This window comes from Ictidomys tridecemlineatus, unplaced genomic scaffold (genome assembly GCF_052094955.1).
Source record: "Ictidomys tridecemlineatus isolate mIctTri1 unplaced genomic scaffold, mIctTri1.hap1 Scaffold_97, whole genome shotgun sequence".
NCBI classification, from domain to species: Eukaryota; Metazoa; Chordata; class Mammalia; order Rodentia; family Sciuridae; genus Ictidomys; species Ictidomys tridecemlineatus.
In genome coordinates, this window is record NW_027526179.1 from 110,548 (window position 1) to 136,405 (window position 25,858).

The 25,858-nt window shown below is 38.6% G+C and overlaps 1 protein-coding gene and 1 pseudogene across 2 annotated transcripts; one reads left to right on the forward strand and one right to left on the reverse strand.

Moving 5' to 3' along the window:
* The first annotated feature begins 22 nt into the window (after positions 1–22).
* On the forward strand, positions 23–21,952 carry LOC120887270 (uncharacterized). The gene is made up of 6 exons (XM_078037675.1): positions 23–952; positions 7,165–7,284; positions 8,568–8,770; positions 11,308–11,453; positions 20,010–20,397; positions 21,319–21,952. The coding sequence occupies exon 1, from the start codon at positions 133–135 to the stop codon at positions 550–552; it is 420 nt and encodes a 139-aa protein (XP_077893801.1). The 5' UTR covers positions 23–132; the 3' UTR covers positions 553–952; positions 7,165–7,284; positions 8,568–8,770; positions 11,308–11,453; positions 20,010–20,397; positions 21,319–21,952.
* On the reverse strand, positions 17,916–25,189 carry LOC144374943 (vimentin-like; annotated as a pseudogene). Its single transcript, XR_013434172.1, has 9 exons — positions 24,416–25,189; positions 23,906–23,966; positions 21,580–21,675; positions 21,332–21,484; positions 20,819–20,923; positions 20,168–20,433; positions 19,691–19,734; positions 19,154–19,239; positions 17,916–18,257 (listed from the first exon to the last, which is right to left on the reverse strand). The product of XR_013434172.1 is annotated as a vimentin-like (transcript).
* Positions 25,190–25,858: the final 669 nt, after the last annotated feature.

The window sequence follows — 25,858 nt, forward strand, 5'->3', positions numbered from 1 at the left end:
ACGACCCCGACCCTCCCTCTTCTTTACCTCGCGGCAAGGAAGCAGCCGCCACAGCGAGGCAGTGGCGGCAGGAACGCGAGGCAGCTGAAGTCGCCCCCCGCCCCCCTGGCTGCCACCCCCACGCTGACCCCCATGCCGACCCCCACGCTGACCCCCACGACGACCCCGACCCTCCCTCTTCCTTACCTCGCGGCAAGGAAGCAGCCGCCACAGCGAGGCGGCGGCAGGACCCAGAACGAGGCGGCGGTGGCAGGAACGAGAACGAGGTGGCGGCAGGAACGCGAGGCCGCTGAAGTCGCCCCCCGCCCCCCTGGCTGCCAGCCCCACGCTGACCCCCACGCAGACCCCCACCCTCCCTCTTCCTTACCTCGCAGCAAGAAGGAAGCAGCCGCCAGAGCGAGGCGGCGGCAGGACAGAGACCGAGGCGGCGGCGGCAGGAACGCGAGGCCGCTGAAGTCGCCCCCCGCCCCCCTGGCTGCCACCCCCACGCTGACCCCCACCCCCACGCTGGCCCCCACGCCGACCCAACCCTCCCTCTTCCTTACCTCGTAGCAAGAAGGAAGCAGCCGCCACAGCGAGGCGGCCGGCGCCAGGACCGAGAACTTACCTCGCTGTGGGAAGGAAGATTCTTCTGCCGCAGTCCTGGCTGACCACCAAGCAGACTCCAGGCTCCTCCCCGCCCCTTACCTCAGGGCGGGAACGAAACTGCCGCCGCCTGGCGCCGCGGGGCCCCCCTGCCTCTGGCTGCCCTCCATGCGGACCCCAGCCTTGCTACCTTACCAATCCGCTTCAAGCAGGCTGCCTCCGCTGCCCAGGCTGCCCCTCACGCGGACCTCAGCCTTCCTCCTTACCTTGCCACATGAACTATGCTGCCGCTGCCACAGTCGCCTTCGCCGTCGCTGCTCCAGCTGCCCTCTACGCGTACCCCAGCCCTGCTTCCTTACCTCACCGGGTGAGTAGTTTTGCTTGTTTGTGTATGAGTACCCCACAATAGACTTTTGTTATTGAAGAAGGCTACAGGAAATCTTTGCCTGTTCTTATATTTAGGAATACAGTGCCAAGGAAAGTGTGAGTTTCTGCATGGGTGCACTCATAGCTATGTGAATTGAGTGCTTAACCCACCACATTCATTCACTGACTGCAGAACCATGTCCTGTGCACATGACAGAAAGTATGTGCAATATGTATCTCAGCAAAGCTAAAACCATCACCCATCACAGACTACCCCAACTTCTGAGAAAGTGTGAGAATCAGTGATCTTTATATTCTAAGGGTCTCCCTATCATATGTAACATAGAAATATATATGTGATATAATTAATTCTAACATATGCTTTTTATCATCTCTAAAATCAAAATGTACCATCCAATAAATGATGTTTTCAATCACTCTTAGACAGGCAGCAATTGTGATGCAATTACATTGCTTGGGACTGCATGAACTTGTCCATTGCTCTTTATATTGTGATGTACAATAAAAATCCAAGAACAAATAAGTTTAAGAAAATTATTTCAATAAACAAAAAATAAAAATTCTAAGTAACAGAAAATATTATTACAGTTTAATTGGTAATGATTTTTCATTTATAATAGCAAATAAAATGTTGCATCTTTGAATTAACTCTTTAACTTGATATTATAATTTATACCATTGTTTAACTGACAACAATTTTTCTTCAAGGCAAAATAATGATTATATTATAATCAAACTTTCAATTTCATGTCATGGCAAAAGCACATACTAATTTTTAAGACTAGTCATTTATCAATTTGTTGACTATGTTAAAGAACTCAGAATTATTGATATAATTAAATGCATTTATCTATTAACTAGGCAGTAGACATTACAAAATGTTTATACTAGATCTGGAAAGATGATTATAGCTAATAGTTCTTAAGCACTTACCATATATCAAGCACTATTCTCAGTTCTGTACGTGTCCTAGGACTTAATCCTTTTGCAGCACTATAGGGTTAATATTATGACTATCCCCATTCATTTTATATATTAAGAAACCAAGGCATTAGAGGCCAAAAAATTGTCCAAAAGATACATAATAAGTGTGGAGACAGGATGTACGTTAAGATTGTCTGACTGCAGAAACTCTGATCCACTTAGACACTATAGTCACAAATGTTTGTCCTTGCCCTTAAGCAACTAAGTCTAACAGAAGAAAAAATATACCAATTAAGTTTAAGGGTAATGTCATAATGGAGTTAGATATAAAGATCAAGAGATGTGCAGGAGAAGGATCATGTAAGTTCGTTTGTCACGACATATTTGTGTATCGTTATCTAATAAATGTCTGAGTACTTTAACTTAAAAGTCCAAATTATCAGCAATTTACATTTTGTAAAAAAAACAACACTGTCCTTGTAACTATTCCTGCTGATCCTGCAAGATCAAGTACCAGAGAGGCCTCCCAGGCATTTGTCAGTGGTTGCTTAGTTGAGCCAAATTGAGAGCTCTGCTCCATTAGTGAAGCAGCAGCTTTGTAATTTTCTAAATCATTAATGAAAACACTAACTCACAGTTCTCCTAGCTAAAATTTTTGTTGGAATTGATTTTATTAGCATACAGTTCTTTAAAACTTTATCTAAAAATATTAGATTCAATTGCCAAAACTCTAAATTTCATTCAAGGAACTACATTCATTATGTTTAAGTAAACATAAATTCATGCCAGGACATCATAGAAAGAAGATAACACATACATTTTTGATAACTTTGGCCATAGATTTTTTTTATTTATTTCAGACAGACCCTGATTCCAAATTATATGGGAAGTTTACACTTTGAACATTGTCATTGTTTTGTTTGTGATTTGTGGGATTAAAGAAAAAAAAAACACCTGGTATAGTTTTTTTTTTTTTTTTGCGGGGGGGGGGTATAGTTTGACTTTTTAAAAAATGTTGGATTTTTTTTTCTGATATATAAGTAAATAAAAAGATGAATTACCTTAGAACTTGATAACTCTTTTCCAGGGGAATATGAGTTTTCTAAGATTCATTTTATGATCTGTATATGAATATTTTGAGCATCCTTCTGAGATTATTTAGTTGTAAGATTTAAGAAAATTTAACTTTTTAACCCAGGTTATCCCAGATTATAGCCAGTGTAAGATTTAATTTAGATATTTTATTTTCAGAATGTGTTACAGCAAAAAATAATAGCAACAACAACAACAACAAAACAAACAAACTCAAAATTATATGGTAATTTGCTAATTTATTTTTTATTGCAAATAAATTGCAAATAAAACTGTATAATTTCTCAAAAATTATTTTTGAACAATGCATTTATTTATTTTTCCAACAATTCAAGTAAAATATATGCCAAATATACATACACACACATATATATACAGATATACATACATACACACATATATATACAGATCTAAGTCTTTTCCTTGAATATATGTATATATTTGGGAAGTAAAGCATATTTTTGTTTAAACATAAAGCATGTCTCAATTCCAGATTTTTCTTTTATTAGTATGTGGTTCTTAAGATATTGATGTTGCCATTAAAACATTATAACATTTCTATGACCTAATTTGTATGCCTTCTATTAATATTTTATAGTCACATCTAAGTAGAATTATTTTGCTTTTGTTTACCTTTGCATTAGCATATAGTACTCATTTGCTTAATCTTTAAAACCATTAAACATTTACCTTTAATTAATGTTTTAAGCTTATTTAATTTAGTTCATTAATCAGTAATCACTTAGCTTTTAGCCAAATGACTTTTCCATAATCATGGCACTTTTTCTCAATGTACTATACCCACAAGCCGTTCATCTCAAAATGTGGATATTTATTAAATAATAAAAGCACCTCTTCTATGATGTTAGTTTGAACATTGCTACTCAGGCTCCCTTTGTACTGTTTTTGGAGCAAAGTGTTCCACCATATCCCATTGATTAAAATAGCATTTTCTTTTCCTCACCATTAACAAATGTTCATCCCTTCCCAACCTCTTTCTTGTGCATTTGGAAGATTTATTAGCTGGAGACAGGAAAAGCCCTTGTAGCAGTATACCCAGGAAATTATTGTTGTTATTATCATTCAGTTATTGTGATCCCCTTTGAGAATGTCACTGGCCAAAGTAATTTGAATCGAAGTGTAGAGTATGTTATTCCACTCTAGATTCTGCAAACTGCACATTAAATAATAGGTACAATAAGTTTCTCCTTTAACAGGGGCTCCTAATTTGTGTGAAGTTCATAGAGATTGAGAGTCTACTTGTTCACTTTTCTATTGTCATGGTTCAATTTAGTTAGAACAGCAATGTTCATTGGTATATTTATTCTGAAGCTAAATTTTATGTTATAATTATATGTTTTTAATATAAAATCACATGTTCAATTGTATTTTTCTTGAGATATTATCAATCTAGAAATAATATAGACATGTAATATGTATATTCTGATCTAATGATGCATTAATGAATATTAAGAGCATTTTCCATAAAGATACACATTTATATCAGAGAGTGATTAGTTTCTTTATAAAAGAGTTTTATATCATGCTTTTTAAAAGTATATTCTTCTAAAATTTCTCAATTTTCACAAAACTGTCAACTGTACTTCTAGTTTGGCCATAAATCAGTACTAACTTACATTTTGTGGGGATTACTGGGGATTGAACTCAGGGACACTCAACTACTGAGCCACATCCCAGCCCTATTTTGTATTTTTATTTAGAGAAAGGGTCTCACTGAGTTGCTAAGTGCCTTGCTTTTGCAGAGGCTGGCTTTGAACTTGCAATCCTCTTTCCTCAGCCTCCAGAGCCTCTGGATTATAGGTGTGCACCACCATGCTGGGTTACCATCTTCCATCTTGATAGGGGACATGTAATACTTGTTTTGCCAGAATATTGGCAAAGGAAGATAACAACTAAACTAACTCATGACAAACACAAAGAATGACTGAAAAACAAATGATTATGTTAATAGTAATAATACTAATGTCCAAAGTAATGATAATAATAATGATGATGATTGAGAAATACATTATTTTTATGCTATTTAATTGGATTGCTATAAATATTTTTCCTGGATCCTGGTAGAAAAAGTGAACATGTATCTTTTTTTTCATGCTGCATTTACAGAATTGTTTTTGATATGTTATCCTGGCTCCTGTTGTTAGGAAGAGAACTTAGTTTATTTCAATTCACAGACAACTTCAATTGTTTTATATGGTTAAACTTTTTAAGTATTCTTGCATTTGTGAAAATTCTAATTTTGTTTAAATAAATATAAATTTAAGTTAATAAGGAAAAATTATTAGACAGTTTAATATTTGAAAGAATATATGTGTTTAGAGTGATTTAGAGATACAATTTTACTATTTTCATAACTTATACTTGTATAATCTTAAATATTTGGAGATAAAAAATTATGACACTTTTTAAAAATTGAAACAATTTCAAATACCTGATATAAATTGACTAATTAATGCTACCTAACTAGTCATAAAAAATATTAAGCTGTATGTGGAATATGAAGACCTAGAAATATGTCAAAAACAATAGCTATAATTGTGTAATATTAGAGTATTTGTGAGCACAAATTATAAAGTATGATGTAAATAAAATCACTGGATAAACATAAAAAGTTTTGTGGTAGGTTGCATATGGCCACTGAAAGCAACTGAAAGAAAAGTAAAGGCAAAGATCTAGTTAGGTGCTTATTTTCAATTGTCCTAACTGCTAAAAAAAAAAGGAAGAAATCGACACCATCAAATTCCCAAAATAATTTAGTTAATAAGCATTTTAAGGCTCCATATACTCAAGAAGGTTAAGTGATTGACTTTCATTGTTATGATTTTAACAACCACAACAAATAATAATTACCAAAGAGAATTTGCTAAATATTTTAAAGTTGAAGCTATTTTGTAGTATAAGATAAAGCTAAGACCAGTACTAAAATAATCAAATTGACTAAATTCTGTTTATTTTCAGAATATTATGTTGCTTCTTATGAGAGCCTTAACAAGTGTATTCTCTCTCTTTTTTTTCATTTAATTTGCTATATCCATCTTTTTATATATTTATTGTCTTCCAATTTCTAATAGTTTTTTTTTGTTGTTGTTGTTGTTAGATTCCTAAGTTAGTTACCTTCAGATATCCCAAGACACAAAAGACATATCAAGTAGGAAACCTACTTCCCACCTGCTTTTTCATTTAACCTCATTAAAAAAAAAAATCCCTCACTGGAGATCAGATTAAACAAAATAAGCCAAACTCAAAAAGGTAAGAATCATATGTTTTTCCTCATATGTGGAATCTAGGAAAGAAAAAAAAAAGATGTAACAGGTACACTATTGAGGAAACAGGAGGAGATCAGGGAGAGGGGAGGAAAGGGTGAGGGAAGGTAACTGTAACGAGATTACCTGATGATTCGAGTGCAAATTGAAGTTGAACAAGCACTCTCCAAATCCCAGTTGGGTCGGCAAGAAGCAAATGGTCCCAGAATATTTCTACTCATTAAACGTAATAACCCCATTAGTGAGTATTCAGTGTGAACAAGCATTTCATGTTAATTGTGTCTTCTTATTGCTAGAGTCGGTCAGGATAACTATCTTTAATCCTCTTTTTCAGTTGAGAGGACTGAGCCTCAGAGAGATTAAGTAGTGTTGTAATGACAAAGCCAATAAATGGAGGTTCCTGAATTTGGACACAGGTTCATCTTCTGACAAAGCTGTATAATTTCCCAATGTTATTACTGATTTTTGAAGAATTGTTTTTGACAAAGTATGTGTTATGGTTTAGATATGAGGTGTCCCCCAAAACTCGGGCATGAGACAATATAAGAAGGTTTAGAGGTGAAATTATTGGGTTATGAGAGATTTAACCTAATCAGTGCATTAATCCTCTGGTACGGATTAATTGGGGGGTAACTAGGGCATGTAGGGTAAGACTGAAGTAGGTGGGTTATTTGGGATGTGCCTGTCGAGTACATATTTGTCCTTGGTGAAAGAAGTCTCTCTCTGCTTCCTGGTGCCATGTTGTCAGGTGCTTTCTTCTGCCACACCTTCCAACCATGATGTTTTGCCTTACCTTGGATTCAGAGCAATGGAGTTGGCCACCTGTGGCCTGAGACCTCTAAAACCGTGGGCCCCAAATAAACTTACCCTCCTCTAAAATTATTCTTTTCAGGTCTTTTGGTCACAGCGGCAAAAATCTGACTAAGCCAGTGTGTTCTGAGGTCATAGAAACAACAGAATTTTGCTCATTTCACTCTTTCCTGGACTGAACTTCTCTGACTATACATTTCAGGTACAGGATTTAATCAAAAATCTTCCATCTACCTAGTGAATTAAAGGACTGTAATAAATAATGCAGAAGTCAGTAGATAGTCTTAAATGTTATATAAATAATTATAATTGTGATTATTATTAATAATATATAATCATTAATAGTATAATATCAACTTATTATATCAACCATATTATATTAATATAATAAAGTATATTAATAATATCATGATTATTAATAATAATATTATTGTGTACTAATCACAATTATTATTATTATTTTACTTAGATTAGGTTTTTAGGAACACTGATGAATATCCATTGGGTTTTAATCCTTCCAATTCCCTGAAGCTAAATATGGCCTTTGGAAAAGCCCTGTGACTTCTAGACCCACCAGTAGATGGCGGTGTTTCTTTGGACACCACAGCAGTTGCAGTTTTTTTCCTATCCATCTTCATCACAATAGAATGATTCTGCTCCTTGAAAAAAAAAAAAAGAAAAAAGAAACTTTGCTTTAGATTAATCACATGAAATCATTTGACAGGTATTTTAAGAGACTTACTTACAGGTATCTGAAGAAACTTGCTTTCCTGACAAGGGAGGTTATTAGTAGCTTCTAGTGAGGGATAAAAATTCTGAGAGGGATTAAATAAAAGAAACACTTTCTGAATCATTAGATGCTAGACAGGTTAAAATACCAGAAAAGTACACTGTAGCACTCAATTTGGCACTAGGTAATGACTTAATGGTTCTCTCGATTTCTAATATTCTATGTGGAACATTTAAAACCTGTGGAGGCTTGATTAGCAAACAGTTTTACTTCACTTTGCAAAAAGAGGATGCAATCGGTTTTGGGTTGGAAAATTCAGAAGTGCTTTAGGATTATTCACAATGCCTGTTTTATAATTTGGTAATTTTGTAGATTGATGCTAAGAGTCATTATGTTCAAGAAGTTTGAAAATTTAGTAGTTTTAGTGTTTCTGAGAACCTAATGTATTTTTAAGCTAGATTTTTTTTTAGTTTAGTTTAGTATTTTATATTGGTTGAGAGCACATATTTTGGAACTGGATTTACAGCTTTACAATTTACTAGCTGGGCCACCTTTTCAATATTCCTTAACTTCTATCAATCTCAGCTTTCTCAGTTGTAAAATAGGGTTTTGGTTTTTTTGTTTTGTTTTGTTTTGTTTTGGTGGTAGTGGTGGTAAAATGGGGATTTTAATGCTTGGTTTATAGGATGACTGTGAGGTATCCATCGTATAACTGGGAAAACATCTTTTCTCTCTCTCCACATTTCCCACCCAAGGGCTGGTTTTAGACCTGTAGAGAGAAGTTGGCCTTCCTAGATTTGATTTATTTATTCAGCCATCATCTATAATGTACATACTGTATACCAGGCAGTATTTGATGAATGTGAAGATACATCAATGAACAGACCAAGAAGGCTCCTGAGCTCATGTGACTTCCATTCTAAAAGGGGTCCCAGAAAGTCATCAATTAAGCAAACAAGTAAGTATATAATGATGGAGAGTAATGCATGTGTTGGAGGGAAAAAAAGTGTTTAGGAGAAAAATAAGGTAGATGAACGGGGAAAAAATGAAAAAGATCAAGGGAAGTTACTTTGAGGAAGTGACATTAAAAGAAAATGATAATTTCAGAGCTTTAGCGAGGAGGCCTTTGATAATTAGAGAAGGCCCTGAGAAGATGAATGGATATATAGGATTTCTGTTCTGAAATGCAGACAGAGCCAAAGCACAGTCTGAAAAATGAGAGGATGAAAAAGGAACAATGTCCTATCTAACAACGTCGTATTTTTCCCCTCAATGGCAGATTGGAGGAATATTAACAGATCATGCTTCATTTAAGTAAATATTCTTCTTTAATAAGAACCATTGTTTCTAGTGACAAGCAGGTAACTGTGGATGTTCTTTCTAGAGAGGGCACTGTAGAACACAGCCAACTGACTGTCACCTCAGTATGTCCCTCTGCATCTGCTCAGAACCACTGTTACCTCTGGGCTGTTTGCACCAGTGATGGATCATGGTGGGTCCATTTGCCTCAGGAACGATTCCTCTAATGAACAACTTTAGCTCAAACCACCTCCCCGACTGCATTGTTCTGGTCAATGATTTTCTTAGAGAACCACTATAAGAAGAGCCTCTAATCCATTCTTCCCCCTACCCTTCACAGATGGCAAACTTGCACTGGGTTCTAAAGGCTCTCCCTAGCTATAGTTTCCCTAGGCCCGTTTTTTTTTTATTTTTTTTTTTTTTTGAGAGAGAGAGAGAATTTTAATATTTATTTTTTAGTTTTCGGTGGACACAACATCTTTGTATGTGGTGCTGAGATCGAACCCGGGCCACACGCATGCCAGGCGAATGCGCTACCGCATGAGCCACATCCCCGGCCCCACCCTAGGCCCTTTTATCTGCCCTAAATATTGCATCTAATAAGCATCTTAACCATCTAATGCTGTCTTGGCTTCTACTTCTTAGAAGATCTGAACAGACACAGTTGGGACCAGGAGTGGTCAGAGAAAGCAGATGGTAAGATGAGTTCCATAGGCCAAGGCTGACAGTAGGCAAGGCAGACACAGAGCTGGGCTTGGTTATAAGTGTGAAGATGAGGCCATGTGGCATCCCTTAGCTATCAGATGCCAGGGAGCCACCATGATGGTAAAGACTGGCAAGGATGAAAGGGCCTTCTAGGGGGCTTGACTCTCAGGACATTGTGGAGATGAGTCATAGAACCTGGCTTCTTTCAGGGCAAAATACAGAATTAATCAACAACGGGCCTTCTTAACTTCAACAACCAGAGGAAAGAAAGAATGGAGGAGCCGGAGGCAGGTGGCAGTCACCCAGTAAAAAAGTTTTGATCCCTTGCTTAGTTTTCTTAAGTCAACTTTCAGATCTAGACACATTGACTGAAGAGATATGGGGTAGCTTAAGAGAAAGAACCCTGCAAATGCTGCAATAGTAACTTCTGTAACATGTCCCAAGTCCTTCAAAGGGACAGGGTCCTGCAGCCATTTATTGGAGTAACTGCACACTGGGGAATGAGAGAATGCCTAGACCTTTTGAGGACTTTCAGACACATGGTCACAACTGACAATAGTATCAGAGATCCAAAGGAGCACCAAACTCTTGTGTTAAATTGGAGGATTATAGGGGTCAGGAAGCAGTCTAGAAAATGTCTAGTTCACAGTGGGCCCACTGGTACTTTTTCTAGTCCCTGAGTGTATTGTTGAAGCAACATACTTGAAAGTTTAGGTGTCTCCACATTGAGACAGACATTGGCCTATGAGGTAAGAGTTACCATAGTAGGAAAGACCAAACAGAAGTCTATGAATCTTTCTCCCTTCACCCTTCATCTAGGGTAATAAATCACAATATCACATCCCAGGGAAATAGCAAAAATAAACGCCATCATTAAAAAACCCAAAAGAATGTGGGGATGGGGTGGGGGGTTCTATCGTATCTATTTAATCCATTAGTCTCTGAGCCTTGCAGAAGCTGGCTAGATCCAGCAACATGAATGGAGATTACTGCACATTCAGCCAAGTAATAGCCCCAATTTCAGCTGCTGTGCCGGACATGGCAGTGTTGTTAGAGCAGACTAAAAATTCCTCAGGTAAAGGATGTGCTCCATTAATTTAGCAAATGTTGTTTGTATTTTTATTTTACTCTATTTGTCTCAGAGCAATCTGTATTCCCATAAAATAGACCGAAACATTAGTTTACAATTTTGCTTCAGCTTCTTTTCACTCTCCATTGTCAGTTGTGATGTAATCCAAAGATATCTAGACATCCCACTGAGCATCCCATTGATCCACCCAATCAATGCCACTATGCTGATTGAGCAGGACCGGGAAGTAAAGTTTAGTGTCCCCTGGTAACAAACATGCTCCAGAGGGTCAGATAAAGGTCCTGGGAAGAGTCAGGGACCTGCCCCTTCAATAAAGTATTAGAGACTCAGTAGTCAGGGGTATACCTGAATATTCTCTCTAGAGTGAAAAAGAATAATGTAGCTGCATTTCTTTTCTTCAGAGAACAGCACACCACTGGCTAGATCCCTTTGGGCTATGGGAGCAACATATTCCACACATAAGTCTCCCTCCCCAGTTCACATCTGTGGTCATCTGGGCAGAGGTGCCAACCAACTGAAAGAGAAATAACTTGAGCTTGGTTTACAGGTAGGTTGGCTCAATTTGTGGGTCTAAGTTGAAAATTTAGAAATGGTTGCTGCCAACCATTGCTGCCACATTCACAAATGATCTTAAAAGATGGTGGAGATGGTTGGGGAGATGTCCCAGTGATAGGATACATGAATAAACTTGGCATGAAAGGAGAAGTTGCCCAAAAGAAACTACATAGAAATATCAGGGCTGAGAGCAACAATGTCTGGCTAGTCAAAGACCTAGAAATAAATGCACTGGGCTATTGGACAAAAAGAGGGCTGGGGAGGAGGCATGTGGTTCTGAAAGCCAAACATAGGCCTGAGCATGTCGAATTCTTGAATAGAACAGACTGGAACTGCATGGATGACATATTCTGCTTCCACTTTGCTCTGTCGGTTTGAAGAAGAAGAAAAAAGAAAACCAAACTCAAACAGTAACTCATAGGCTTGATAGGTGACAACACACAACAGGCAGAATGATTTGCTAATGCTCCTGGCAATTGGAACAAAAACTGCCTGCTTCTGTCAGATCCCACAGGGAGAAACATTTTGAAATGAAATTTGCCTTGGGCAGATTGTATTGTTTCATAGGCAGTTCATCCTATCTACCACATGGGGAAAGCTTCAACCTATCCGTTTCTTTTCTCTCATAGTAAACCAACTTATGATCAATGAATCACGGAGGGAGAGAGAATTTATTTGGAGGTAGTGGGGAGAATGTTCAATTATCTGACTATACTCCCAACCCTGCATGTGTTCCATGACATAACTGCAGCTTATAGTACCTGTATTTAATTGGAATTGTGTTGTGCACAGGTTAAAGAGTCAATGAACAGGAAAAGAAAGACTTTAAAAATTGTCAAACATAAGGCTAGCTTCCTAAAATGAACTTTAGACTATATATATATATATATATATATATATATATATATATATATATACTCATATATATTCATAGTGAACAATTAGATACAAAATTTGTGTATTTAATAATCTTTAGAGAGTGAGAAAGGGACATTAAAACTACCTAGTCATCATTTCTTTTCTCCAAGGAGGGACTTGCTTCAAGTTTAAGATGAAAGTGGCCAGAAAGAGAACATTGGGCCCATAGTACAGAAAGCCAGTGGAATAAAACTAGTATATAATGATCCCATTTCCTTGTTAAAAACCCATAGTAAAATTATTTTTCAATTAATACTTATTAGAACAATCCTTATCATAAATAAAATTTTCATGCATGTGCTGATTTTGGCATACTCCATTAAATTCTCTTTGTGTCTATTCTATATCAATCTACATCACTATATTTTGCTACAAGATACCACTGTGTATCAGGACATTTTCCTACCTCGATGTTCTACTTCTTGTCTTATCAAGGAGTGTCTCATCTTCTCTTGGCCCTTTGCTTTTTCTTCATACATAACTTGTCTGTAAATAGTTTTGAGTTTTCGAAATAATCAATCTTGTCATTTACAATTTATGGCCTGTTAATCTCCCCTCTTTATTTTCTAGTCTTTTAATTCTTTACTTTTTCCTGTAGTATAACATTTAGTAGGAGTGGGGATAGCAAGTTTCTTTGTTCCAGTTGTTTCTGTGTATACACTTGGTTTCTTATAGTTACCTGTCATCAAGTTTAAAAAGGTCTTTGCATTTTTATATTTAACTAGATGTTGAATTTTGTAGATTTTTTAATGTATCTATCAAGTTGATCATAGGGTCTTCTCTTCAATCTATTAAAATGTTAAATTCTGTTCATCGCTTTGAATATTTAAAAATGTTGCATTTCTGAGCTATGCCAAATTTATCTATGATTTTGATGTATTTATAATACATACAGACATTTTAAAAACATATTGCTAGCTTTGAGTAGCGGCAAGGAAAATACATCAGTAACATCCTGTGCTTCAGGGGGCATAATTAACTGACAGCACCCCCTGCTGCTTCTCTGGATTTGCTACAACATTTGGGTCAAGATACATTTCCTCTGGACTGTACATGGTGAAAATGGTAGTGACCCATTCCTTCTGGGCCTTGAGATTCCCCTGATGTGAGACTGACTTGAGGATTCCTCATTGACTTGGTTGAGACCTTTTCTGCACTGCAGTCTGAGGCTACTGCAGTTGCTCCCTCTTTCCCTGTATCCTTTCTTGGTGTCAGGCCTGCGTCACAGCCTGAAGGCTTGCCTATCTACTGATGTTCCTTCCAATTTATCCTTCTAAATAGATCACTTCTGCATATGGTCCCAACTTTTGTTTTTTCAAAGAACCTGGGTCAACACAATTTGGTTGGCTGATATGTCTTGAGGATATGTGTATCTGTCTCCATGAATAAAGTTGACGTCCCGTGTTTATCAGCTTTGGTGTCTTTGTCTAGTTTTGTAATTGTGTCCCTTCCAACGTTCACGATGAAATATGAAGTATTGGGAGGGATGGTGTGACAGTTAGGAGGTGACTGAGTCATGAGAGCTCTATTCTCATGAAAGAGATTAAATGCCCTTATGAAAGGGCTTGCCAGAAATTCATCCCTTTCCACCCCTTCTATCCTTTCCATCATTTGAGGACACTGCATTCATCTCCTCCAGAGGATGCTATGAAAATGAAGCACCTTGGAAGCAGAGACCAGGCCCTCACCAGACACCAAACCTGTTGCATCCTTGATCTTGGACTCTCAGTCTCCAAGAACAGTAAGAAATAAATGTATGTTCTTGGTAAATTATCCATTCTCAGGTATTTTCTTGTAGTATCACCAATGACTAAGTCAACTATCTTCATATAATGAATTAGAAGATGTTCCCTCATTTTTATGATCTGAAAGTGTTTATGATTTGAATTTTGCAAATTAAATGTTTGGCAGAATTCAAGTGTTATACCATCTGTTGTTTGTTTATTTATTTTTTCAAGAAAGACTGTCAGGTTTCCTATATCTCTCTGCAAGCCCCTGGATCTCAGACTTCCTGATCTCTAGAACAATAAGAAACTAAACTACTGTTGTTTAAACCACCCTATGTGCTCTATTTTGTTATGGAAGCATGAGCAGAACAATTCAGACCCTTCATTTAGTCGAGGTCGGGCAGGTTGGAGAGACAGCATTCTCTTGGACATACTGTTTGCTTTTCTTGCTTACTTTAAGAAGCCCATGAAGGCTTAGTCTGTCTGAGCTGCTGTAACAAAATGCCTATATTTGGTGTATTAGGAATAACAGAAACCTAAATTCTTATGATTCAGGAGGCTGCAAAGTCTATGACCATGCCACCAACAAATTCCACCTCTAGTGAGGGCCCGAGTCCTAGTCTATACATGGTGCTTTCATGCCGTGTCCTGCTAGTGGAAGGACCAGATAAGCTTTGCCAGGCCTCTTTGATAAGGCACCAATTTCACTGATGAGAGCTCTGCCCTCTTGACCTCGTACCTCAAAGGCCCCACCTCTGAATACCATCCATTGGGACTTTGGTTCCACCATATGCATTTTGGGAGAACACAAGCATTCAGACCATAGCTGTAATAGAAGATGGTGTCCCTCCCCTTCTTCCTCTCCTCTTTACTCCCTTAATCTCACAGTCTTAGAAAAGAGATTTTGTTTTCTGAGTGGCTTTGTTAAAAGTCTGGTTGTGGAAAGGGAGATTACTATTGTATATTTCAGGGTAAAATAAGACATTTGTTTCATACACCAGCAGTCTCTTCCATTTGTCATGGTTGTGAGAAAACTGAGTTGGATTTAACAGTACCCTGGGTAACTTTCTACAGAAGTATCCTTTATGTCTTAATTTCCTTCTCTCCACCCTCTACATTTTTCTGTTATCTCCTTTAATCTTGGAATAATGTTATATATAAAAGAACCCAGCACTAATCTCTGCTTCACCCTAGGTGGTGAGAACATGGTTTCTTTTATGAGTTTTTCAAAGTGGAAGATAAGGAAAATGCTAACAGCATAATTAAAGACAAAAATAAAAGAAGACTTAATGAGATTTTAATTCCTATGACATGGGCTCCTGTGAGGCCTTTTCATTAAGGTCTAATTTCTGACGGTCACAGATAAGAGAGGCCAGCTCATGTTTTCCACTTCTGGGATGTGATTTTTGAAAGAGCTATAAGGGATTTTGAAGGATGGGACCCCAGTAGTCTTGAAGGGTATGGGCCAAACTCCTTGTCATGAATTCTCTCTTCCCTTAAAACAAAACAAAACAAATTGTGACTGACTTCTTAATTCCTTTTAAATACTAAAGGGTCATTTGTGTGAAGAAAACCAACATGAATCTGAGGCTTCCTGGGATGACATTCATATAAACCGAACAAAGTGAGAAAGGAAATAGGGTCAGGATGCTGAGGGGGGAACATGGTGAGCATGGCTAAAAGACTGAGAACAAAACCAAAAATCAAATAGAAAAGGTTTCTTGATCCATTTTGTCCCATTATCTTAGATGTAGAACACTTATAAAAATTCACATATAGTATCTGATATATAATTATATAATATAAAATGAGAATTTAATTATTAAATCTGATATTAATATAATAATTATATTAATTATATAATTAATCATATATATAGGCTCTTGGTTATGACTTCCAACTTATTTTAATGCACCTGTGTCAACTGCATTAAAATATTTGCAGAATTCAGAACTTGGGACTTAATGGGTTAAGGGCTTAGATATCTGCTAGTTTACACTGGTGAAGCAGATCATACCATGGCAGTTGTTGGAATAGGGGTCAGTCAACCACACTCAAGAAATCCCAATATGAACAGAATAGCCTTCTTACTAGATTATTCTAAGGATAGGATGACAGGGGTAACCTATTGTCTGAAATGGTACATTTGTGAGTCTGAAAGGGGCAGTTCTAATAATTGTGCTGACACACAGGTGTGAACTATGACTACTCCAGGCAAGTCAGGGTTCAAAGTCACCCTAGCTAGGAGTCACTTCAGTGGCCAATCATTTCTTTACTTCTGCTGTGCCTGTTGTCACAAAATGATAAAAATCACAGCTAACATAGCTGCCTATAAGCAAGACTTCCCGTGAACTATTACTATTCCCCTCAGCAACTTCAGAGAGGGATACAGAAAGCACAGAAAAAAATTACAACATATGTCTACTGTATTATTTCTGAAGGATATGGGATAATAATAATAAAGATACAGGAAATGGTGGTTTAGAGAAGTCCAGGAATGTACCCAAAGGAGTTTCACTCCAAAATACACACTGTCAACCATTATAACAACTCTCTTGCCTCTGGGCAATACCTTCCTTCTTCTATTTCTCTAAATTTTATGAACTTTCCTAAGGTCTGCCCCATGGCAGGTCTATAGGAAGCTTTTTATGACTACACTACTTATTCTTACTGCTCCAGGTTTTAAAACCTCATTACACTTACAGTTAGCACTGTCTGGCCATGTGATGTACATGTAATAATCTCATCTCCCCAGTTGAAAAGGCAGGGATTTTTATTTTGTGTCTGATACCATTTTCCAAACACAAAGGTCATTAAAATATCTATTCTATTAACTCTGCAGGTGCCAACTTTAATGACAGATCAGCTGGTTGAAAGGGCAGGCCTGAGGGAAGAATTCTATTTTAAAAGTTTAAATCTATAGATGTAAATACAAGTTTACATGTTATTTATGCTCATACAACCGCATACACCAAAGCACACCACTTTTCATAACTTGAAACTTGGTGAACTTGCCCCATTTCTCTACATCCTGCAAGTGGAAGTTGCATTTCCTGCAACTTTGGTCATTGCTTAATGATTCAAATCCCATAGTGGAATTTGTACTAATCTTGTGCTGCACATACAGAAAAAGAAGTTTGCATTTTTTAACTTTATGAAGTCTCTGGACTTGAAATTACACGTGAACATGGATCCAGCTGAACTCATGTTATAAAGAGGTCTATCAATTTTGCACACGTCATTTTATTACACAGGTTCCCAACTACTTACATCTGGGTATTATTCTAATAATCTCATCAGAAATTGAAAACATTGTAAGTTGAAAATGCATTTAATAAACTTAACCTACAAACAAGCTCAGCAACACAGTATAGTGCAGTGTCTCTTGTTTTGTGTGGTAGACTGGGAGCTGTGGCTCACTGCATATAAGAGTACTATACCATATATCACTAGCCTAGAAAAAGACCAGAAGTACAATTTCTACTGAATGCACAGGGATTTTTGTTCATTAGGAAGTAAAAAAATTCTTCATTGAACCATCCTGAGTGGCGGGCCATCTATATTGTATCTAATTGTAAATTTTTTCTTTGGTGTACAGGATTGAACCTGTATCTTACCACTGAACACTGCCAGCCTAAATTTAAAAGATAATAGTAACAACTGAAAAGAAGTGAGCATAAAGAAATAGAATTTACTAACTTAATACCTAAATATTATTTTAGTGGCAAATTAACAAATAGGATCAAAGAGATAATTGTTCTAATGTTATACAGTAAATAACACCGTAGAAAAGTTTTTCTAAAGATTTATTGAAGCAGAAACAAGTTGCTCAGATACTTGCTGGAAAAAAAGAAGTTTTAATGGTATTCAAAAATACTTTTTAAAAATTATTCTAGCACAAGACTTCTTTGTAAACTAGATTATGTTGTAAACTTTTTTTCTAAATCTTTTAGGAGTGTCGGTTGTTAAGATCTAAAGCTCGTTCCTATTCCAAATCTATCTTGCACTCCTAAAAAACTGCAGAAAGCCACTTGAAAGCTGTTTCTTTAAGATATGCATTTTTTTTATTCTTGCTGGTAATATACTGCTGCACTGAGTATGTACAGCTTTTATTCAAGGTCATCATGATGCTGAGAAGTTTCGTTGATAACCTGTTAAATATAAATAAAACTCAAATCAAATATAATACTACATGCAAAAGTTTAAATTATTCCATAAATCACAGCAAAGAAAAATCTTATTAAACATATATAATTTATTGTGCCATTTGGAAGGTCGCACTGATTCTACATGGTAAGAATTGCAGCATAGAGGGACTGATACATGTACAAAATGCCTGTCATCTATAGGCAAAGTAACTATCCATGGAATTTATGGCATACCAAAAGAAAACTTTTCAAAAACCTTTGTTTTTGAAGGATGCCATAAAAACTCTATGCAGTAAAACTTAAAAGCAATAAAGGCATATTAAAATGAATAGCAAGTACATTTTAAATTTATGTGTAAGGGAAGATTTCATGATTACACTAAAGTGCAACCATGTATTTCCTAGTACAGAGCGGTAACAAGAAACCAATTCATCTGTAGGCACATTCTTATAATAAATGAAGAGGTTTAGAAGTATTTAGGCAACAGTCATTAAGACAGGGCCATATGTCCAAGATAAAAACAATCCTGATATTGAGGTAATGTGGTGAAGTAGTATAGGAAGTAACTTAAGGAAGTCTTACTTCCATTTCAAATTAAGTACCACAACAGTTTGCTAATTCTGGAATGAAGGAAGAGAATTACTATACAATCTCATCCTGGAGCCAAATAATTACTAGGCCATGTGTATTGCTGGAACAAGCAGTTTATTCTTGTAGCAGGCATGAAAGGAAGAAAAGGCAACTTCTCAAATTAGCTAGCTATTTCTGATATATAGGTTTATTGACTTGAAAGGGGATTGATACCCTTCTGAAATTACTCCATTTTATTTATTTTCTTTTAATTTGTTATTGTTTGTTTTAATTATTTTTTTCCATTTTTCAATTTTAAAGATACCAACCTGTCCATCTCTAGTTTCAACCGACTTAATCAGAAGTGTCCTTTTTGAGTGGGTGTCAACCAGAGGGAGTGAATCCAGATTAGTTTCTAAATAAATAATACAAAAAATAAAACTTTTAAAAAATGTAACCCATTTTACTCAAAGAATTGATTATTTTGCAATTGTTTGAAAAAAAAGTGCTATTCCCAAATAATTCTACGATATATTGTCTGTTTGAAAAACAAGTTATCTAATACCTCCTTGCCCTCATGAATGAAACGTTACAGTGTACTCCATTAGGAAGGAGCAAAATTAAGTTTACATTTAACTTGAAGTGTAACATTCAAGAGAGTACTTGGATTTGAAAATTATGCATGTTTTCTGACATTTTGGCATTTTTCAGGTATCAGAAAAAATGAGGGCTTTACCATAAACAGATAAGATATGGATTTCTTCTTTTATTCTTGCTGGGAATATACTGCTGCACTGAGTATGTACAGCTTTTATTCAAGGTCATAACCTGTTGAAAGTTTTCAAAAAAGGAAATAAAATGCTTACCCCTCAGGTTCAGGGAGAAAAAGTTGGGAAGAGGCAGAGAAATCCTATAAAAAAGACAAAGGAAAAACAGTAAAATTGTTATCCTCTAATAGCAAGGAATAAATTTATATACTCCTCATTTTCATCCAATAAAAATTACTCTTGCAATTCACATTAGAGATGTGTCTCATAACTATTTACCTGTGGTTGGTCCCATTAGTACATTTAAATTTTATTTCAAGCATTTCCTCACAGAGACATAAACTAGAGACATTACAGAGGGGAAATAGTGTGGATTTTGACAAACTATTGGTTCTAATTCCAGTTCTGCTATTATTAGCTCTGTCTGTGGCAGGTTGCTTCCTCTGAACCTGAAGTTCCTCATCTATAAGGAGTGGAAAGGAGTTACCTTGAAGAAATGTTCAAAAGATAAAAAGAGGGGCAGAGTGCCTTGGAACTCTAGCTACTAATTCGCACATAAGAGTCTGTGTTCTCTACCTGCTCTCCTCGCCTTCCAGCATCTTCCTGTAGGTGGCAATCTCAATGTCAAGAGCCATCTTAACATTGAGCAGGTCTTGGTATTCACAAAGGTGATGAGCCATTTCTTCTTTCATGTTCTGAATCTCATCCTGCAGGTGGCCAATAGTGTCTTGGTAGTTAGCAGCTTCCACGGCGAAGTTCTCTTCCATTTCACGAATCTGGCGTTCCAGGGACTCATTTTGCAGGAGGTGAGAAGGGCTTCTGATGTTACTTCCTGGAAACACCTAGCTATTCCCAGAACCAATTATAGATGGTATACAATGGTCCATTAGTGGAAAAGGGTGCCCACTCTAATTTTGGATGGAGAATGTGAGCAGCAAGTTCCTCTTACTGCAAGCAACCACAGATTAAGCTAATACCTCCAAGAATTCCATCTAGTGCTTTGTGCGTCTATCTGGAGCACTCATTTTCTTTGGACAAATATATAAATTTTTTTCACTTGAAATTTTGTTCAGGTGTCACTATTAGCTTGGTCAACAAAATGGATCCAAGCTCATAATTTCCTCCTTTTACTATGGGGTGGTACTCACAGTTCCTTTAAGTGCATCCACTTCGCAGGTGAGAGACTGCACCTGTCTCCGGTACTCATTTGACTCCTGGTGCATCCACTTCGCAGGTGAGAGACTGCACCTGTCTCCGGTACTCATTTGACTCCTGCTTTGCCTGGCGCAGAGCATCATTATTCCGGTTAGCAGCCTCAGAGAGGTCAGCAAACTGTTGGGAAGAAATCAGAAATGGATATTGTCCACATTCGAGTCTTTTCACTCTTAGGGAAAGAAATCATAATTCTGACCCAGTGTTTTCTGAACTATGTCTAGTTTATGTTTTGAAGTTACAGAAAGAGCATTAGAATGCTGACTTTAGTTTTCAAACAGTATTCATTCTATTGAACTCATTTAAATATAGTGGTGTTGGGGATTTCTCTGAAGTACTGTAAAAGATTAGTGAAAACAGGGTCTACTATTCTAAAAGAGGCACAGTGCATGGTGGGGAGGCTGTAGCAAAAGATTTAAGTTAAAGCCAGCTTTTGAGCCAAGCTAAAAAATAGTTAGAAATCACAGACAGGTGTAGTGTTTTCAGAATTGCTTTTCTTTTGTTCTACCACACAGACTCACTGCATACCTTGGACTTGTACCATTCTTCTGCCTCCTGAAGGTTCTTGGCCGCCACACTCTCATACTGCTGACCTACATCACGCAGGGCAGCCGTGAGGTCAGGCTTGGAGACATCCACATCAATCTGGACATGCTGTTCCTGAATCTGAGCCTGCAGCTCCTGGATTTCATGAGGGAAAGGACAGACAGAAGGTCAGTCAGGTGGACAGGGAGCAGCTTTCCCCTCATTCATTCACTGACAGCTATGCCACTGACCTCATCATGTAGTTTCTTCAAAAACGCGATCTCTTCTTGCAAGGATTCCACTTTACGTTCAAAGTCAAGACGTGCCAGAGATGCATTGTCCACATCCTATTTTGAAGAGAGAAAAGACAAGATATAGAGGGTGCAAATGTCTACGGTTTATCTCATTTATTCATTTTAAGTTAATCACATGAACCTAGTCTCTTTACTATAGAAAAGACATTGACAAATTTTATGACCCTTGAATAAGTTTATAAATCACTTTGTGCTACACTATGCTATGTTCTCTTTTCCTATTTATAAATTTGAACTGGGACTCAATTGTTTGTACTCAAAGGAACTAACAGACAGCCTAAAAATAAATAAATGTATACTAACATGGTAATGAGTGCTCAATTATTCTTGAATCTACATTTTTATCAGTAGTGTTTTATTATTTTTTAAATCTAGAAAATCAATGCTGCAGAGTTTTTACGATTTAATTCCATGGAATAACATGATGATCAGGGTGAGCAAACTTCATTTCACAATTTCATGTAACATGAGTACATGTAAAACAGAAATTTGTGCTTCAAAAGTTTAAGCATATATCTAAGTTCATTTTTTCTCTCTCTCTCCCTTTCTCTCTGTGAAAATGTTCTGATATTTATCCTTGGGATCCAGAGCAACTATTTCATTTTCTGGCATCCAGGTTACAAGACTAGATTTATATCAAGTAGCTATTCAATCCTCCAATTCAGGATATGCACAGGCAAAGGTGCAGCCAGGCAAATAAGAAAAAGAACTATATTTGTTTTGTCTTTTCTAGTGAATTCTTCTCCTGAAACTTCCCTGACTCATCCTATATGGGTGTGTCTATCTTCTTCACTTGTTACTGTGTCAATTCAGTTACTTAACCAGTTTCACAATGACTGGCCAAAATGTTTGCACAGAACAAAACTACAGAGAGACTTCTTGCTGATCTTGTTCTTCTTTGTTTTCACTATTTATGAAGTCTACATTCCAAACCAGAATGTGTGATCTTGCAAATAAGATTTTATTTCCCCTCCAGGGAATGTTTAATATCCCTTATCTTGTAATAACTTGGATTACAGTTTATTAATAATTTGCATTATAGTTTATAGCCTTATAGTATTAAAACGTTGAGACACTTATCATCTTCATGGAAAAATGTTTAAAAATGGAATAGAAAAAATTCATTTGGGCTTCCTGTTAAGCCCTAAAAGAGATATAAAAGATACTTTATTAACCTCTTTTTAGATCTTCAAAGTGACATTCTATTTCATGGAAGCGAATGAAGCATTTATTAAATCCCAAAACAGGGAATCTTTCATATTGTATTGTTTTATATTAACTCATAACTCTGCAGAAAATATTATAGGAACAATGGTCATAAATGCTCAAGGACTAAAATAAGGCACATATAGCTGTGTTTCAATTGGTTTGGCAAATGTGTTTCAGATTAAAAATTTTATCCTAGACTATTTATCTGAAAGAGTTTTGCAGCAAATCCCATTAAGTGTTCCCAAGAGCAAAACTATGCTGGGAATCTCCCTGGTTTAGGATACCAATTTTAACTCCATCTAATTTTGGAGCAAAAATAAAAAGCTTTTCATATAATTCCATTATTCATCCTTGGGTTTATTTTTGTTAATGGAGAGAATAAAAAGAATATAAGGACGCAATAAAGAAAGGCTTCTCAAAATGTGAGAAGTGACTGTAGCTTTAAGAACTTTACACATCACATAATTTACCAGTCTGGGGCAGATATTAGATAACGGATGTTAGCAAATACTTGTGCCCAATTAAAACTATGCTTGCATCATTACATATTCAATAAGAATGTAGCCTGTTGCATAGCTGCTCTGGGAACACAAAGACTCCTATTATTTCTGTCCAGAGCCATCACATTTGCTAGAATGTGTGTATCTACATTCCATAGTGAAGCCCATAGAAACCATTAATACCCTTCAGCCACAGAGATAGATGGCTTCTTTTCACCCTTATTATATCGCAAAATAGTTGTGCATAGTGATACCTCCATCTAACTTTAATGCCACAATAGGACTTGGAAAGAAGAAAAGAAACTTATTGGCTTAATTCCAGTTAAACTAAATTTCTTATCCTCCAATACTTTTTACATTTTAAACTATAGGGCTTTAAACTATGTGTGTGTGTCGTGATATTGTAAAAGTGAGCCAACTTAGCTTAAGTAAACGACAAACTAAATCAAACTGTATGTGTTTGAAACCAGAATGCCAATGTGTTACAAAAATGAGACAAGAGCTGCTGCGCCATCTCCACCCTCACCAGAGACTAAAGCTTTTAGAACTCCCACCTTCTGCAGTTTTAGCCGGACCTGGGGGTACTGCGCTGAGACAAAACGCTCGATGCAACAACTTGCAAGACAAACCCCTCTCCCACTAGCCCTGAAAAGCTTCTTCCATCCCTTTGTCTTGCTTCCTTCAGAACTATCCTCTCCCCCCTCCTTCCTTCTGGCAACTGGCAACCCCCCAGGAGAACCAGGAAACTTTCTGAAAGTTTGGGGAAATCTCTCTCATCTGTCCGATGGCCTTCAACAACAGATAACATGGTAGTTTGAAGAAATCTGTAACAAGAACCGGAGCGTTCTTGGGCAATAAGTAGGGGGAGAAGGGAAATGCTAACTGCGAGGTCTAGGTTCAGGGCGGGGCTGCGCCACTGCAACCACAGCCTCACTCCCCCACGTTCTCCCGAGAGCCGCAGCCCCGGCCTCTTCCCCAAGGGCGTGGCAGCCACTCGCCGGGGTGCTGTTCCCCTCTCCCTCCATTTCCGTGCCCCCAGTGGGGCGCCGTGAGCACCGTCTTACTTCTCTCGGAGGCGCATGATGTCCTCAGCCAGATTGTCGCGCTCCACTTCCATGCGGGCCTTGTCATTGGTGAGTTGGTCCACTTGCCGTCGCAGCTCCCGCATCTCCTCCTCATAGAGGTCCCAGAGACGCGACTTGCCCTGGCCCTTGAGCTGTTCGAGCTCGGCCAGCAGGATCTTGTTCTGCTGCTCCAGGAAACGCACCTTGTCTATATAGTCGGCGAAGCGGTCATTTAGCTCCTGCAGCTCTACTTTCTCGTTGGTGCGGGTATTCTTGAACTTGGTGTTGATGGCATCGGCCAGTGAGAAGTCCACCGAGTCCTGCAGCAGGCACGCTGCTCCACAGGCGCACGGCCAAGGAGCGCGAAACATAGGCACCGCCTGGGGACGAGGCATAGAGGCTTCGGCTGGTGCTGGGGTGCAGCGCGCTACCCAGGCTATAGGTGCGGGTGGAGGTGGTCACGTAGCTCTGACTGGAGCTCGGCCGGCTCGCTGTGCCTGGGCCGCCGAAAATCCTGCTTTAGGAGGATGAGGACACAGTCCTGGAGGACATGGTCAAGGAGGGAAGCGGTGATCTGGGCGGCTGCAGAGGTGCGGACTGTCTCCGGGAGGAGAGGTTAGCGAGAGCGCGGTGGGTGTGGGCGGTGGGAGCGCTGCTGCGTCTCTAGCATGGGGACCCGGAGCAAGAGTGGCAGAGGACGGGACCCCGCCAAGGGCGCTGTTTTTATAACCCTGCCATCCTAGCCGCGGAGCGCACCAGCCAATGGGGACCCGGCGAGAAACCGGGAGGGTGGGCGGAAGGTTGGGGCGGGGGCTCCCTCGAGCTTTCTTCCTTGGCTGGCCGCCCTTTTCTGGGCACAGTCCCATTACTTCTTGGGCTAGCCTGGGACTCTCAGGGGCTTTCCGGATGATGTCCGGAACTCTGCTCTCCCACTGGGTGCTGAAAAGCGCGGGGTGGCTTGGCGGGTGTGCGGAGCGCCCGAAAGTGGACCCAAGGGGTCCCAGGTTTCCAGCCAAGGGGGCGTGGAAGGAGACGAGTTGGTACGAGGGGCGCGGCCGCTGGGCTGCGGTCTGATGGGAGTGGGTGGTTGTGGAGACCCCGCAGGCAAAGGAGCAGGAAGAGGGGGAGGAAAGGATCGGACCGATCGGAAGGCGTGGAGAAAGAAACAAAGAGAAGCGGAGATTGGAGTGCGAGGTGGAGACGCACGCAGCCCAGGACGCGGAGCTCAAGTCCCGCGCAGCTTCTCGCTCCACCCGCTTCGAAAGGGGACTACTCCACCCATGCTACTTTTCATTGTCTAGTCTTGGGGAATCCTGGGAATCCCGTTCAGGGACCTGAAAGGCCAGCTCAAGATGGCCAGAGCTTCGAGGCTACGACCAAGGAAAGCCCAGGGGAGGGGGTGAGGTCGCTGAGTCACTGGCCGTGACTCACGGCTCCCTGCTG

Coding starts and splice junctions, on each gene's coding strand:
- LOC120887270 (XM_078037675.1), top strand. CDS start 133: ATGCCGACCCCCACGCTGACCCCCACGACGACCCCGACCCTCCCTCTT.